At 41.3% G+C, this 15929-nt stretch overlaps 1 protein-coding gene across 1 annotated transcript; it reads left to right on the top strand.

The window, feature by feature from the left end:
* The first annotated feature begins 1549 nt into the window (after window positions 1-1549).
* On the top strand, window positions 1550-15476 carry CNOT11 (CCR4-NOT transcription complex subunit 11). Its single transcript, XM_057374854.1, has 7 exons — window positions 1550-1992; window positions 3786-3950; window positions 8274-8426; window positions 8968-9170; window positions 9910-10112; window positions 12428-12524; window positions 15118-15476. The coding sequence occupies exons 1-7, from the start codon at window positions 1587-1589 to the stop codon at window positions 15313-15315; spliced, it is 1425 nt and encodes a 474-aa protein (XP_057230837.1). The 5' UTR covers window positions 1550-1586; the 3' UTR covers window positions 15316-15476.
* The last annotated feature ends 453 nt before the right edge of the window (window positions 15477-15929 follow it).

Raw genomic sequence — 15929 nt, 5'->3', positions numbered from 1 at the left:
AATCCTGTTTCCTTGAATATGCTGGCCATGTCAGGCAGCTCACTGGCATCCTCTTCCATCTGCTTTACTGTTCTAGCACATCCGCTGCAAGCAAACTTCTCACTGTGATCCAGCCCACTGGCTAGTAACTGTTATATCAACAAGGCTTTCAGATCTCACCTCACGTGGCTGTAGACTTTGTTTTTCTCACAAATCTATCATTTTTTAACAGTTATATATGTACATGAGGCCTTTCCACCTTTGGGATCTGGGTTTCTTTCCCATCAGAAATGTGAGATAGGGAACACCTTTATTATTTGGTCTATATGCAGAATACAAGCCTTCAGTTTCTATTATTTTAGAAACTGAATCCCATCTCTTAYACCAGTATGGCTGTCTGGAAGGCCAAGTTCTTCAGGGCTGGGTGACTTGCGAGGAGCACTACTACTAGATGAATCAATGCCCCCTCTCAGGACTTCCTAAGCCCTTCTCCTCTCAGCACATTCCACAGAAAGCTCATCCTTCCAGGCCATGGYCTCAGCACTTCTTCAAGCTACACCTGTGACTTGTTGTCCCACCAGATGTAGTTCCACAGGACAAGTTGCTGAAATAGATCACWCTTAGTAGGCATGTGCTTCCAATCCCTGACTACCAAACACACATTACTGCTGCTCACCATCCTCCAGCTCTGCTGATAGCCCACTAGAAAGATGGATATTCTTAACTGTGCTGGACCATGGAGGAAACAGGTGAATATCAGCCCTTCAGAATCACAGAATCAATCAGATTGGAAAAGAYCTCTGAKGCCATCGAGTCCAACCTGTGACTGAACACCACCAAGTCAACTATGCCCGGGCACTGAGTGCCATGTCTAGTCTTTCCTTAAACAGCTTCAGGGATGGTGACTCTGCCTCCCCGCGCAGCCCATTCCAATGTCTAATCCCCTTTCTCTGAAGAAATCCCTAAAGACCAACCAAAGGTCCCCTGGTGCAGCCTGAGGCTGTGTCCTCTTGTCCTRTYACCGGTTACCTGGGAGAAGATGCCGACCCCCACCTGGCTACAAACTCCTTTCAGSTGGTTGAARAKAGCGGTAAGATCCCCGTTGAGTTTCCTTTTTTCCAGGTTAAGCAACCCCAGCTCCCTCAGCTGCTGCTCATAGGACATGTGCTGCAGACCCCTCAATGGACCMAATCCAGTGTGTAACAGCTCCGCCGTTAAACGGCACGGCCACGAGATGTTCCTCGGCCAGGAGAAAAGCCCTGGACCCACASGCGGGCAGGGAGCGGGAGGCAGAGATGGGAGCACCCCGGCCCGGGAAGCGCTGATCTCCAGCCCGGCCCCGCCGCCATCGCGCCCGCCACGGGGATGGCGCAGGCGGCTCCGCGCGCTGACGGGCGCCCCCTGCCGGCCCCCGCGGGAGCGCGCGCCGCCTMTGCCCGCGCCAATGGCCCGCCCCCGCCGGGCGGCGCCAACCAATCCCGGCCCGCCCCGGCCGCGCGCGCCGCCCCGCAGCCCGGCCCGGAACGCCCCGGGCGCCTTTCGCGGCAGCGCCGTAAAGCGCGGCCGGCGGGGAGCGCCGGGGCCGGAGCGGCGGCGGTCGCGGTCGGATGCCCGGGGGCGGGGGCAGCCCGGCGCCCGGCACGCAGGGGGGAGCGGAGGCGGGCGAGGCGGCGGCGGGCGGCAGGATGAGCCTGTCGCCGAAGGAGCTGTCGAGCCTGCTGAGCATCGTGTCGGAGGAGGCGGGCGGCAGTACCTTCGAGGGGCTCTCCAGCGCCTTCCACCACTACTTCGGGAAGGCCGAGCACTTCCGGCTGGGCTCCGTGCTCGTCCTGCTGCTGCAGCAGCCCGACCTGCTGCCCAGCCCCGCGCAGCGCCTCACCGCGCTCTACCTGCTCTGGGAGATGTACCGCACCGAGCCCCTCGCCGCCAACCCCTTCGCCGCCGTCTTCGCCCACCTCCTGAACCCCGCGCCCGAGCGCGGCGGCGACGAGGCGGAGCGCACCCCGCTGTCAGGTGTGTCCCGGCGCGGCGGGAGCGGGGGAGCGGGGCGGCGGAGCCCTCGGCAGAAAGCGCTGCAATCCCGCACGGCCAGCGGCTCTAGGCTTCTGTCAGCCAGGCCGCTTGCTTGGACCTTGCTGCTCTCTGCAGCTGCCTGAGGGCGCTGAGGCTGTTCAGTCTGCAGAAGAGGAGGCTCGGGGGGACCTTWTCGATCTCTACACCTGAAAGGAGTTGGTAGCCAGGTGGGGGACGGGCTCTCCTCCTAGATAACCAGTGACGGGACAAGAGGACAAAGTGTAAAGCTGAGCCACGGGACGTTTAGATTGGACATTAGGGATTTCTTCACAGAAGGAGTGATTATGTCGCCTAAACTGCGGGAAAAAAAAAAAGCTCTCCTAACAGCATTTTTAATGTTGGAGAATCAAGGCATCCCTTTATTTTCTGTCCAGAATGTGCCACAGAAATAATTTTGTCCACACATAGCCTGTATGTACACAGAAAATCATTCCATGGACACCTGAATTTTGGAAGATTTTCCCCAAACTTTATACAGTCAAAACCCACAATGTTCATTAGTCCAATGTTGCGTAGTTCTTAGGATTTGGTTTCCAATAGGATCTAGATTTCTTCACCTCCGATTCTAATTGGGTCTTCCTTCTTACCTCACTTTTCCCAGGCCAGGTGCTTCCAACCGCACCAGGGAGAGGTTCGGAATGTTCTGAACGTTCTGTTATTGGCCACTGATGGTGCTTTTGTGCTTCTCCCAGTCTGTTGAGATGTTAAGCTTGTCAGGCCTCACCTGGTGGAACAATGCCCTRGAAAGAAACTTCACTCTTCCCCTGGGTCAAAGGCGAACAAAATTTGTAGTCTGACTACATGTAAAGTTACATAAGGAAATTTTTAACTGGTATATTTTCCAACAATTAGACATTGGAATGGGCTGTCCAGGGAGGCAGTGGAGTCACCGTCCTTGGAGCTGTTGAAGGAAAGAATGGACACTCAGTGCCCTGGTCTAGTTGACGTGGTGGTGTTCAGTCATAGGTCASATTCCRTGATCTCARAGGTSTTTTCCAAACTAATTGATTCTGATAATGCAGAATTTTTTTGGAGAAAGTCTTCACAAAAAGCTGGAKGTGATAGAAGGTTTCCAACAGCTGTAAAGCTGTGAAACGAACCTCTTAGAGAGAAATACATTGGAGTGAAACACTTTTTTCCTCTTCAATAAATATGAGTGTGACACTACCAGTGTTGAGTAAATCAGTTTCTAAAAAAAAAAGATAACCTGTTGGAGAGAGTCCAGAGTAGGGCCACCAAGTTGGCTAGAGGGCTGGAGCACTGGAACAGGTTATCCCAAGAAGCTGTGGATGTCCCATCCCTGCAAGTGTTCAAGGCCAGGCTGGGTGGAGCTCTGAGCAGCCTGSTCTGGGGGCAGRTGTCCCTGMCAGTTTGAAACTAGATCTTTAAGATCCCTTCCAGCCCAGCCCATTCTCTGATTCTGTGAATTGCGATGTCAGGTCACACTTAATAGATCGCTGGTTGTGCATAAACCACCATGAGTGACTTAGCATAAGCTGTCACAGGTTGTGATGTGTAATACATGTGGTGTTGTATTTTGCATTAAAACAACAACAAACAGTTTTGTATGTGGTTACACCGACTCTCTACCTGCACCTACCTTGCCATAAATAACAGATCAGTTTGTGTCTTAGTTTTGGTTATTACACATGAAGAGTGGAAACTGTTAATGTGGAATCTGTTAATACTCCTGCATTAAAAACCAGGGATTGCTTTTCATTGTGTCTCCACAGGCTTCTTACCTCCCATAACTCCTCCAGAAAAATTCTTTCTTTCCCAACTGATGCTGGCCCCTCCTAGAGAGCTGTTCAAGAAGACTCCTCGGCAGATTGCTGCAATGGATGTGGGGAACATGGCCCAGTCAGTGGATATCAGTGGGCTGCAGCTGGCCTTAGCAGGTAAGGAAGGCTTGTGCTGTGGTTCTCTTACGAATGGAAACTCTCATTGTAATGTGACTGTGAGTTATCTGAGAAACTCTTGTCTTGCCTGAATATGAAGAAGTTTGACCTATGCTTCAGGGCCTTCAAGCCTGTATTCAAACTCTCAGAGAACTTCAGGCAGAGATAACATCCTAGCGCTTTTATCCTTCTTAACAAGTAGTTTTTTTAAGCATGTATGTCATTGCCTAAACACTAATGGCATTAATATTTTGCAAGTATAAGAYGATTTCCATCTAAAGCTTTGTGGGGGTTTTTTGTAGGGATGGTGCTCTTTTTTGGCGGGGGTTGGTGGTTTTTATTTGTTTGCTTTGTTTTAGGTTTTTTGTGTGGGTTTTTTTCTCTTTTTTAATCTCTTTTGACCCTTTGCAGTGTATCTTGTATGAGAGAACAAGTATAACTGTCACACCACTGTCACCAGTACTTCARCTGTACCTGAAAAATTTATTATTACAATTATATCTTCAGTTTATTGCAAAGTCAGACCTTGCAGAGTTAGCTCAAGAGTTGGAAAGTGATGTAGTTTTACTAGATTGAAAAGAAAAGCAACATGATGCTTATCCTTTGACGGAAACATGAGGAGGAACATGATWATTCATGTCACATCTGGAGCTAATATGAAATATTATATATTGTTGGAAACAAGTTTAAACACAAAAAAAATCTTTTTTCCTTAGGTATATGTCAGTAGACCTGCTTGCTTGAAAACTGACYATGCCARTTCTATATCTGTGATTTATTGCTCYRAGGTCAGGCACCATTTAGACTTTCTCTGTCCTGTATTGTAATTTTTTTCCTGTGGTCTCTGACATTGACTTGTAAAGCTGTGGTACACTGTCCCTTATTCACAGTCTAAAATGTCCTCTGGGATCCTCCTTAGCTGCTAYTTCCAGACTGTGGAATTGTTAAAAATGCCAGTTGGGCATCTAACATACCATTGTGGGTGAGACAAACCTTTCTGGTTCTTGATGTATTAATCCTGCCTGTATTTTGTAAAATACCTTAGCAAATTCAGATTATGTGAAGCTTCAGGTAACTTGTGGTTTTTAGTGCAAGGTGTGTTAGGTGCCTTAAGAAGCTTTGATTTTTTTAAATTTGTTTTTGTTTGTTCTCTTCTTGGTACCATGTTTACTTTCAAAATAGTTTGTTCTCATTAAAAATGAAATCATAGAATCAGAGAATGGTTTGGGTTGGAAAGGACCTTCCACTTCACCCACCATGGGCATGGACACCTTCTAATAGACCMGGTTGCACAAAGCCCCATCCAGCCTGGAGTTGAACTGTTCCAGGAATGGGGATCCACAGCTTCTCTGGGCAACCTCAAAACTGTGGTTGAGTGAATGGGTACTTTAGACCACAGYGTTTATTTTAAAATGGAAAACAATGATGGCTGAAAGTAGAATACAAAGTCATCAATGGTGCTTTTATAAGATTTATATCATTGTTTACATAATCCAGTAAAAGTGCACAATTGCTTAGGAGCAGTTGTAGAAGTTATGTAACAAAACCAKCTGCATCTGGAAAAGTTCTGTGCTATCTTTCTTAGACTTCTTGCTGTAGRTTCCAAGAATAACTGCCTAATTTCTAATCACTTTCTTAGAAAATAAATCTTCTTCTAATTTTAAAATCATAATGCTTCTTCTGTCCATTTGTTGTGTCTTGGAAAGTATGATTTTTTCACAAGTCTTCAGTATAATTCTCATAATGATTCAATATGCRTGATGAAGCTGATGCAGGATGATGACACTAAGATGCAGTGGTCGAGGTGTTGTATTTACACCCTTTCCCCATGATGTACAGAATGTAACAAGTGTAACACTTGATAGCTCTTCAAAATTATTGTGTCTGAGATGAATCCAGGGCTGTTCAGGATGATTTTGACTTGCTTAGCACATACATGCAAAACCAAATGAAATAACTTAGAAAGCTTTTTTTTTTTTTTTTTTTTTTTTTTCCTATTTTTTTTTTTTTCTCAATTATCTCTTTTTTTTGTGAAGGAAATAAAAAGATTTGTCTTCTGAACTGGAGCTCACTGTGATAGTTGATKTGCAACTGTAGGGTGAATTTTCTCTTTTTGATTTTCTTCTTTGTTTTTGAGGTTTACCCTCTCCCCTCCAAAAAAGGTTGAATTCTGGAATAGAGCCATCTTGGGCATGAATATTAACACCCGTTCTCTTCATCCTTTGGTCTACAGAGAGCTAATTCAAACTTTGATACTGACCTACGAGACATTTCTCTTCTGGTTTGCTACCCTATCAAAAAAGTGATTTTTTTTTTTTTTTGTAGTTGCAAGGATGGGTCTCCTGGCTYCTAACTGTCTGCTAATCCTTGTTTGATCTGGGAGTAATTAACTTGTATTAAACTACAGCTTTTAATACATAGTAGAGCTTTCTTTAAGAATCAAAGCTTATTTTTTTCTTAAAAAAAAAACCCTCCATAAAGGAACGTAAGGATTTGGTTTCAGTTTAATTTATTTAAACGTCTTAGTTCAAGATGCTGTRTTAGTTTCTGTTCAATCACCGTGTTTTAATTCTTGCTTCTGCTTACCTGAAGCTGTTGATTGAGCCCTAATTCTTGAAGCTGTGAGGTTGAACTTCTGAACTTCAGCGCATATAGCTAAGGACTCAGGCAGGCTTCTGAAATCAGTGAATTGGAAATCACTAATTAYCTAATCTAACATCACTAATAATTTCAGATTATGATGTTACAAACAAATCAGTGACTTACTGAGAGGTGGATTGAAGTTCTAGATTATAAATGAAAAGATAGAAAACGTATATCCAATACCTTTCCCCAGTTCCTGTACTTGGTTTGTTAAATCAGCCCTTCTGTTCAGGGGCTAAATCAAAGTACTCATGAGATGAAGTTTGAAACAGTTGCTTAAGTAGAAGATACGTTTTATAAACCAGCTCATTTGGACTTTGTTTTTCAAATGTTTTTATTTAAAAACTGAAAAGTATGCTCGTTGTTGCCTTCAACAGAACAACATACCCTGCTTCACTGCTTCAATGAACATATATGCAAATGTTTGCATTATCTGAAATAGTTGGATAAAGTAGGACAGAAAGCCAAAAAAATGAACAGCTTTGTTTTCATGATCCTTTTGTCACTCACAGTTTAGGCGTCTCTTGCAGATTTGTTTGGAATTGTATGAAGTAGTTAATGTGTGTGGGCAGCTGGGAAGGGTCAACATGATTGCACAAAAAGGAGCAAGCACACTTTGCTTAGAAGTGTTAGGGTACACAAAATATGACAGCACTCACTCAATTAGCCAGGAAATGGAGCGGTCTTTAGTTTCATCTGGAACTTTTTCAAGGGATTTCTTGTTTGGTACCGGCAATTTTGGACTGCACATTGCTTAAGGCTTAATCTGTTGCTTAAGTGTTCTCTGTTGACAGGGTGGGGACAGGAATGTCAAGTGGTGTTCTGTAGTGGGGATTTTTCTGCTTTTTGTCCTTTGGAGTTTTCTTTGCTAAAGCAGTGGAAAACAGGATCTCTCAAAATAGTACAGAGAACATARAAGATCAGCCATTAAGTCTTCAGATACAGAAGAGTGATCGATTATTKACARAAGGGCACATAAAAATCTGATAATGTAAGCACGGAGGCCCATATTTTCTATTTTCTTCAACTGTGTCTACTAACCTTAATATTATTTGTCTGTAACTTGTTTGTGTTCTGTAATTTGGCTTCTAAAGGGACACTTTTAACTCCTTTCAGATCTGCCTTAATGMTGATGTCTGTAGAATCACATAACAGTTAAGATTCCAYTGTTTTCCACTAAAGCACTGACTCAGGCTTGACAGGGAGTGCCCAAGGAGCTCATGCAACACAGAAATGTGTCGGATAAATGTGAATAGCTGACTTCAGGTCTAGTATGACCATTATCGTCTGTAAGTGGATCCGTGTAGATATTTCACTTTTTTTTCTCTGAGAAGTGATTACAAAACTAGATACAGCACATGAAGCCTTTCAGGAGTAGCATGGGAACCTACTAATGTGCTGCTTTTAGATGTAGATTACATCAGTTTCATGCCTTGTCTAAGGCAAAGACTACATTTCAGATTAACTCCTATTTCTTCTTTATCTTTGTTGCATACCTCTGTCCCTTGTCTGTCAGCTGGCACCCARACTGCTGACTGCCTGACACTGTACTAAATTTCATGTTGATACTATCTGGGGTTTTTTTGAGCTAGTTTTATTTCTAAAACTGCTTGTTTCTCACTACTTTTAGTATTCCAGGCATCTCTGTTCCAATTTTATGGTTTAATATTCTTCTTTCAGAACGTCAGTCTGAATTGCCAACACAGAGCAAGGCCAGCTTCCCCAGCATTCTCAGTGATCCTGACCCAGATTCTTCCAACTCTGGTTTTGACAGCTCTGTTGCTTCCCAGATCACAGAAGCATTAGTGAGTGGACCAAAGCCTCCTATAGAAAGTATGTGCATTTTCAMATCTTTGTTTCTCTACCTCATGACATTCTGTGTTATTATAATTCAGATAAAATGTAATGGCATTCAGAAGTATTTTTAAGGCATGAAATGGAAATTAAGGTGAATGAAAGTGCAAAACTGCAKCAGGCTGTCTCTAGATCAGATTCCATAGTGTTCACATTTCCAGGTTTTTCGAAATCTGGAGTCTGTCTTCAAGTTCTTCCCTGTGTCATCTGTTGMATAACAGATACTAGTCCCTGCAGTAAGATCTGCATTGGTTGGTAACATCTCCCAGGGAAGGTGGAAGGGAAAAAGACCACAGGATCAGTAACATAGGGATCTGAATCAAGGAAAACATGCAGATGTAACGCTATTACTAAAAATCAGAAATAAATATTTTTCTGGGTGGCAAATAGGATTCTAATGCTGTTCTCAGTGTTATAACAGCTCAAAGAAATAGGGGCTTTTGGATGGGGTTGTCTTCTTTTTTTMCTGATACAGAATACACAAAGCTTAAGAAAACATTTCACACTGTTGCCATTTTAGGTCACTTTCGACCAGAGTTTATTCGACCACCACCTCCACTCCATATATGTGAGGATGAATTGGCATGGCTAAATCCAATCGAACCAGATCACACAATTCAGTGGGATAAGTCAATGTGTGTTAAGAACAGCACTGGAGTTGAGATAAAAAGAATCATGGCAAAAGCTTTTAAAAGTCCTTTGACTTCCCCCCAGCAAACACAGGTAAGGATAATGCACTCTCATGTCTAAAATGATTCTCTAAGAAGCTACTAACCCCTGTATTTTAGAAAACTTTGAGCACTTTATTAAATGTGTGTTTGGACTCAGGAAACTTTTAAATTGTAAAAAGCCAAGAATTTTGACTTTGGTTTGCCTGAATGAGGAATAAAACATTCATACCATTGACTTGATTTAGTTACAGTTGATCAGTGAGGGACAATGACATTTTTCTGTGTGGAAACATCTTCATAGAACTAAGTTGCTCATGCTTCTGTGAAACCTATTGATAAATAATTATTTCAGAAATACCAACAATGATTTTTCCCTCAATTTGATAGTATTACCCTTCATTTCAGTGGGCTTTTTTCATAGTCATTATGCTGGCACTATAAAATAAYCTTTATTTGCAGTACTCTTTCTGACAAGTGAACTTGAAATTGAGATTTCCTTCCACTGCACAGAAAACTAAAGAAGGTTGAAACTTTTCATGTGGATTTTTTTTCCTCCCTTTTTTGCCACCCACTGATGAAAGACTCATAAATGCATTATTAGAAGTTTTATAGGCACAGTTGCCTGTACATAAAATTTTTAAAATAGACCTCCAGTGCTTTACAATAGAAAAGCCTAAATCTAAGGGTTATCATTTGCCTGAATCTTAGATTTATTACTGCAGCTTTTTAAAGCAGTAACATGAAYAGTTGAGGACAAACAAAATGAGATACTTTTTTTTCCTTCTTCACAGCTCCTTGGAGAACTGGAAAAGGACCCCAAGCTTGTTTACCATATTGGTCTCACTCCTGCCAAATTGCCAGACCTGGTTGAAAACAATCCTTTAGTAGCTATAGAAATGTTGCTGAAACTAATGCAGTCTAGTCAAATAACAGAGTATTTTTCTGTCTTGGTCAACATGGACATGTCCTTACATTCAATGGAAGTTGTAAATCGGTGAGTAGAGTCTCAAATCTAGTAAGRTTTTGTTGAGTATGTAAATAAATAAGTGAACATAAGTTATTAAATAGATTTCAAACACTACCAAAAGCAAAAGGAATAGAAGAAATAGCTAGTCAGGTTAAARTAAAAGAAAAGAGTATCAAGCTGTCACTCCCTTTTCAATTACTTTATGCTGTCTCTTGTTTTGATTTGTTAAATACTGTTTTAATAATAATTTTCAGTGTGTTTTGATTCGTCCTGCAGAAGAGGCGTGTGCTGTGGATTTGTTGCTTTCTGACTACTGGACAAAGTCTGCTTCTTTCATAAAGGCTTTGCTTTGCTTATCCTGTATATCCTAACGGTGGTCCTGTTTTAGTCCAGACTAAAGTTTATAGAGTTACTTGGGGGTTAGTATTAGGGAATTTAATCTCTAGAGTATCTTCTGTGCTGAGTTGAGAGAAGTTCCTTTTAATAGCCTTGCTATTTTAAAATGTTACTATAATGTTGACAGCTTCCTATTAGCAGCGGAAAAATTGCAACAGGAAAAAATTCCCACAATTTGTCAGGCAAAAGATATGATGATGGTGGAGGTATATATTATATTTAGTATTAATTACTTAAAATATTATAGAATTGTTTAAATTAATATAATTTTATACTAATTATTTGTAGCATGCCATACTAAGTGTGGTAAAAAGCACATTTCTTGCACAGGTGCTTTGCTAGTTAATCTTTCAATCCATGCTCCAAGACTGGAAAAGTTTATTTTCCTTAGAAAACACTGTGATGCTTTCTATTATTAGAAACACTTTTGCCACTTTGCAAAGAATAGGGAAATACATATCCTGTTGTGCATAACTTCAGCTGGAGTTGATAACTACTAGAAAATAATTTTTTCAAATTATTTTATATGTTCAGCTTAAAACAGTATTTAAAATGGTGTCACTTAAAGGAGTCTGTCCCCGTAATCTATAAAATATCTGAATGTTTTCTTCAGACCTCAGGTTCCTGGTTAATATATTAAATTTCACTAGCAAGTAGATGTCCTATGTACCAGGAAGTTGCAAATTTAGTTTCTACTTGTAAAGTGACCAGTTACTGAATGTGCTTAGTTTTAACCTGTAGTGAGAGTTACCTACCATCATGGGTCATAATCAAGTTGTTGATGAAGAATTAATCTTCTTTTCTCATAGCTAAAACTTAGCCTCATCCCTAGCTTCTGTCTATTCTTTCAACTGAGGGGGCAGTTTTGTTTTATTAGGACATCTGGAACTGTTCATTTTGATTCTTCTTGAGCATGCCTGTGTAGGAGATAGAAGACTGTAGTGGGACAAAGGGCATTTATTGTGAGAATCCTCCACAAACAGTTAATGCCACATGGCTAATCTGCTTAATTGCAACTTGCATTCTTGATGCAGCTTAAGTGAACAAAAGGTGCTCTTGTTAAATAGCTGCCCTGCTGTATGTTCATGTCCTGTTTTCATTGAGAATAACTTCTGCAGATAGGTACGACCCATTTTCTTAACAGAATACTAGCCCCTTAAATGGGAAAACTCCTCAGCTAATTCCCACAATATACAGAAATACATCTCTCCCACTTAGTTGCTTCTATTTCTTGGCAATTACTGAACGTAAACTACCAAATAAGCCTTGATCAGCTTTTGAAGCAGAGTTGAATTGCACTTTAAATGTTTTGATTATAAAAACCATTTTTTAAATAAATCCCCCGACTGACAGCAGTTACTGCCCTGATGTGGATGACTGCAACATGCAGAAACAGTGGTAAGAGAAGAACTTTGACCTGTGTCCAGGAGAGCTACACCACCAGTCAGGTGTGCTGCTTCTCYCACAGCATAGCTACCACAGGAACTTTTATCAAACTGCAAAGTGACTGTCAGTGCAAACAAGGAGACAGTGAAACTGCACCTGAAACTAAAACATKCACCTTTTCCCCTGTTGTCCCCCTTTCACTACTTAAGATAGGACTTATTTGAGTTACTTTGGTCAGATTCTATTGTAACCTTGTGRCAGTTCTCCATTTAGTGCATGTTATTACCTTACAAGAGCTGTATTGCTCTTTCAGTTAAAGAGTGTCAACTCCAGTGTCAGATGTACTAGTAACCAATCTAATTTAGCTTCTGTACTGTCAAAATTTTAAAAAGTTTTAGACTCTTAATTAAGAAATTTAAATGACTGGAAATATGTATGGAAGCTGTCAAAAACCAACTCTGTATGACAGGATTGGGAATMAACTCATATCACAGGTCTAACTCATTTGTTTTGCTAGATTTATGGCTTCATAAACCACTTAATATATTTTATTTGAACAGGCTCACTACTGCAGTTGATCTCCCACCTGAATTTATTCATCTTTATATCTCCAATTGTATCTCCACCTGTGAACAGATTAAAGACAAATATATGCAGGTGAGTGCTTCAGTAAATTGGTTAGGAAGACGTATCCTGTGTATTGCTCTGTGAAGTAGGTGCTGTGATTTTAATAAGGCTGATAGCATTAAGTTATCTGTTTTACTGCTTCTTCATTTCCAAGGCACTTTTTTTTCCCTAACACACTGTGCAGTTCTTTATAGAGTTTAATAGACAGTTCTTCGCTTCTTATAAAAAAGACTTCATGGATAATCACTGTTCCCGTGTTTTTCTGTAGACATCATAAACTTCTTCCTGGCAAAACTGCAGTTTTATGTGACTGGGGTTCTTACAGGTTTATCTGTCGCTCTGAGGCTTTTCTTCACCCCCAGTATTAGTTTGCATTCTGCTTAGTTCTAAGCTTCAGGTTTCTCTTCTATACAAATGTACCTGCCACTTCTAGACCTCTGAGGTGATGTTACAAATCTCACAGGGAAGTCTTGCTCTTCAATCATGAGTATTAACACCTTGSAGATCTCCTCGAAGACTTAAAAGCTTTTTGTCTTCCTAACACACACTCTCTGCTTCCCAAGCCTGTTATACTTCATGCTGGTACTGAGAAAGTTGCAGCCACTCCAAGGATCCCTGATCAGGGAGAGTCAGGGGAAATCTGAAGAGGTTTACACAGCTCTGGCATTCAGGGTTGTCTACGTGCTGTGTGAGGTACTTCCTTCTCCTAAACTGATCTGTTGGTTTCACCAGATGCCCAGTAGAACTTGTTTTCTTGGTTGCGTCATTGGTGAGAAACAGTTCCATGTCCASTTTGCCTAAGGCTTTGTGAAACCCATGTCTGGCCTTAGCTTTTTCCTCTTGATACTGAAGGACTGCAACACGACAACTTTTTTTTTTTCCTCTAAGCATTTTTCGTGTCCTCTAGTACATTCTCCAGCATTATTGTTATATCCTTAAGCTACAGCAATTAAACCCTAGTTAAATCCTGCAGCGCACAGGATAGGGTTGCAGTGTGGTTTTGGATAGCAGCAATCCCCTTGTCTTGTTCTCAGTCCTTTTCAGATGATGACTGACCATATGTTATCTTTTTGGTGGCTGCTGATGCTTCTCTGCTTTAGGATTTTGCCAGACATACGTGGGTGACTTGATCTGTGACCTGCTGAGTAGCTGTGCCTGTTACATTTGGGAGCAGAGTAGGAAAATAGTGGCAGACCAGGGCTGCAGCTGAGAATATGCCCAGAGTGGGACACTGCTCAGAGGGGCTGATGAGAACACACACCAGCTGTGCTGCAGGCAYACAAGGGACAAAAAAGAACTTGGAGGGTCTGATCTCTGAGCAGCATGCAGAGCTTGAAATCTAACATGTTTAAATGTGTAYGGGGCCTCACAGCAGCTGAGACACAAGATGTTTTGTTTGAAAAGCAGGGTACAAAACTACTATTGGAAATGATCCTCAGAGACTGGGARTCAGCCAATATCTTGCATTTGTTCTTTTGCTCTGAGTTTCATGTTCCTGGATTATTAAAATTACTCRTGTAATTAATTTGTGTTGCAGAGAAAGCATGTGATGCCTTTTGACTGCAGCAAAGGAAATAAATTATTCAGTTTCTGAATTCTCTCGTTAAAAGTAGCAAATTTTGCAGGARTAAGCTCAGTTCCTGGAAAAATAGCTGGTATCTTATTTCCAGTATCACATAATCTGAAATGCTTTGGACACTTAATCTGTCACATCCCTCAGTTCTATTTGATAAACATCATTCACATACCTAACTGCTTTTAGAGAAAGGCTTGGGTTCAGCTCTTTCTCACAATGTGAAGTATGACAGCACTTTAATGATAAAGATGTGTTTTTGTCCTTGGGAAGGAATGTGCTCTGTGTGGAGCAGATGGTTGGTGACTGGATCTATGTATGACAAATTGTAGGTGCCAATTCCTAAGCCTTCACTTCCAGCTCCCATCGTGCACCTCAAGGTGTTGCCTAACTAGCTCTTAAGAAAGAGGAACGCTTTTAAGATCCTGTCTTTTCACTGGATCAGGCAGGAAATGAGCAATGASTTCTTGCATTAGGTGTCCCCAGAATTCTCCTTTTAATACAAAGCAGGAGGGCCATCTGCTAATTCAGTGACAGAGCACACTCCATGAAGGAAGTTTGGAATCAGTTTTGTTGCTTTCACTTCTACCTGGTGTTCTTTGATAATGGTGTGATGGAAATTTTGAGATGCAAAACTTGTTCAATCTTCTTTATGGTGTTATTGTAGAAAATAAGACTAAGCAAGACCCAACTACTGACGTCATATTCAGCTATTATCTTTTCTCTTTGCCTTTATTCAGAGATTACATAATAAATTMAGTACAGTGTGTAGGTAGATCTGTTGCTTCGTTTGTGCATGGGATTAATCTTGAGAAAGCTCTTGCATCCAAAAGTACAAGAACTACAAAGCAGTCAGTTTTTTAAACATAGTAATAGTATGGGAGATGAAAGAGAAGGGGCAGCATGTACAAAGCTTGGGAAGAAGATAACTGCTGAAGCTAAACTGCTCCTGAAATGCCTCACTTGTACTGCTGAGGGCCAATAGTCCTTTTACTGGCTTGGTTGCAAACAATTCATTTGGGTTATGAAACCATCTCTCTTATGTTTCAGAACCGCCTGGTCCGTCTTGTTTGTGTGTTTCTTCAGTCTTTAATCAGAAACAAAATTATTAATGTACAGGACTTGTTTATAGAAGTGCAAGCATTCTGCATTGAGTTCAGTCGGATACGAGAAGCAGCTGGCCTTTTCAGGTTGCTGAAGACACTGGACACTGGGGAAAACCCATCAGAAACAAAAACGTCAAAATAAAGTGACTGTGTCAGTGGCAAAAAAAACCCTCTTGCCAGTGTTCTATACCAATTAATTGTAAATTTGAAACTTAAATCCTTGGATTAATTATGTATTATGTTAATTACATTATAAATAGCATTTTATGCATTTGAACAATAAATAAGGCTTTTTCTGATACACATGTTCGAGTATGTGAAATGTATTGGGCCTTATACTATTTTCCACTATGGTTAAACTTTGTATGTCTTGTGCCTGTCCTGCCATTCTAGTTCCAGAGAGAACATAAATGATACTTAGCATTTACAGCAAATTTAAGTATTAATCTGGCACTCACTGTCTTTGGACCCCAAATTGTTTATATRTAACTGAAGTCAACTTGTATCAAGGTAAGTGAGTTTCTTGTTCCGTGTTTTGTTCACTGTGTAAGACCTTCTAGGAGCTGGATAGAACTCCTGACAATGGWTTCTTCTTTTGGTAAGGGAAGATCTGTCATGAGGTCTAGAAACAGCTAAAGGCTTATCCCTCCCTACATGGCAGAAATAAAGTGTTGAGTGCTGTAGGCTCAGAGCAGTATTGTCTCCTATCAAGATCAGAGTATTTTCAGAATCATGCCATCAGCAGTTGAAATACCA

This window comes from Malurus melanocephalus, unplaced genomic scaffold, assembly GCF_030028575.1.
Source record: "Malurus melanocephalus ecotype Western Australia unplaced genomic scaffold, MMel_1.1 scaffold_234, whole genome shotgun sequence".
Classification (NCBI taxonomy): Eukaryota; Metazoa; Chordata; class Aves; order Passeriformes; family Maluridae; genus Malurus; species Malurus melanocephalus.
Note: the sequence above shows the minus strand (reverse complement) of the source record. Positions and strands in the feature narration are given on the sequence as shown.

What these genes read in the sequence shown, in the direction of transcription:
- CNOT11 (XM_057374854.1), top strand. Translation starts at nt 1,587, where the DNA reads ATGCCCGGGGGCGGGGGCAGCCCGGCGCCCGGCACGCAGGGGGGAGCG. An exon ending in GGAGCGCACCCCGCTGTCAG is followed by an intron (nt 1,993 to 3,785) that starts GTGTGTCCCGGC and finishes GTGTCTCCACAG; the next exon opens with GCTTCTTACCTCCCATAACT. An exon ending in GCTGCAGCTGGCCTTAGCAG is followed by an intron (nt 3,951 to 8,273) that starts GTAAGGAAGGCT and finishes TTCTTCTTTCAG; the next exon opens with AACGTCAGTCTGAATTGCCA.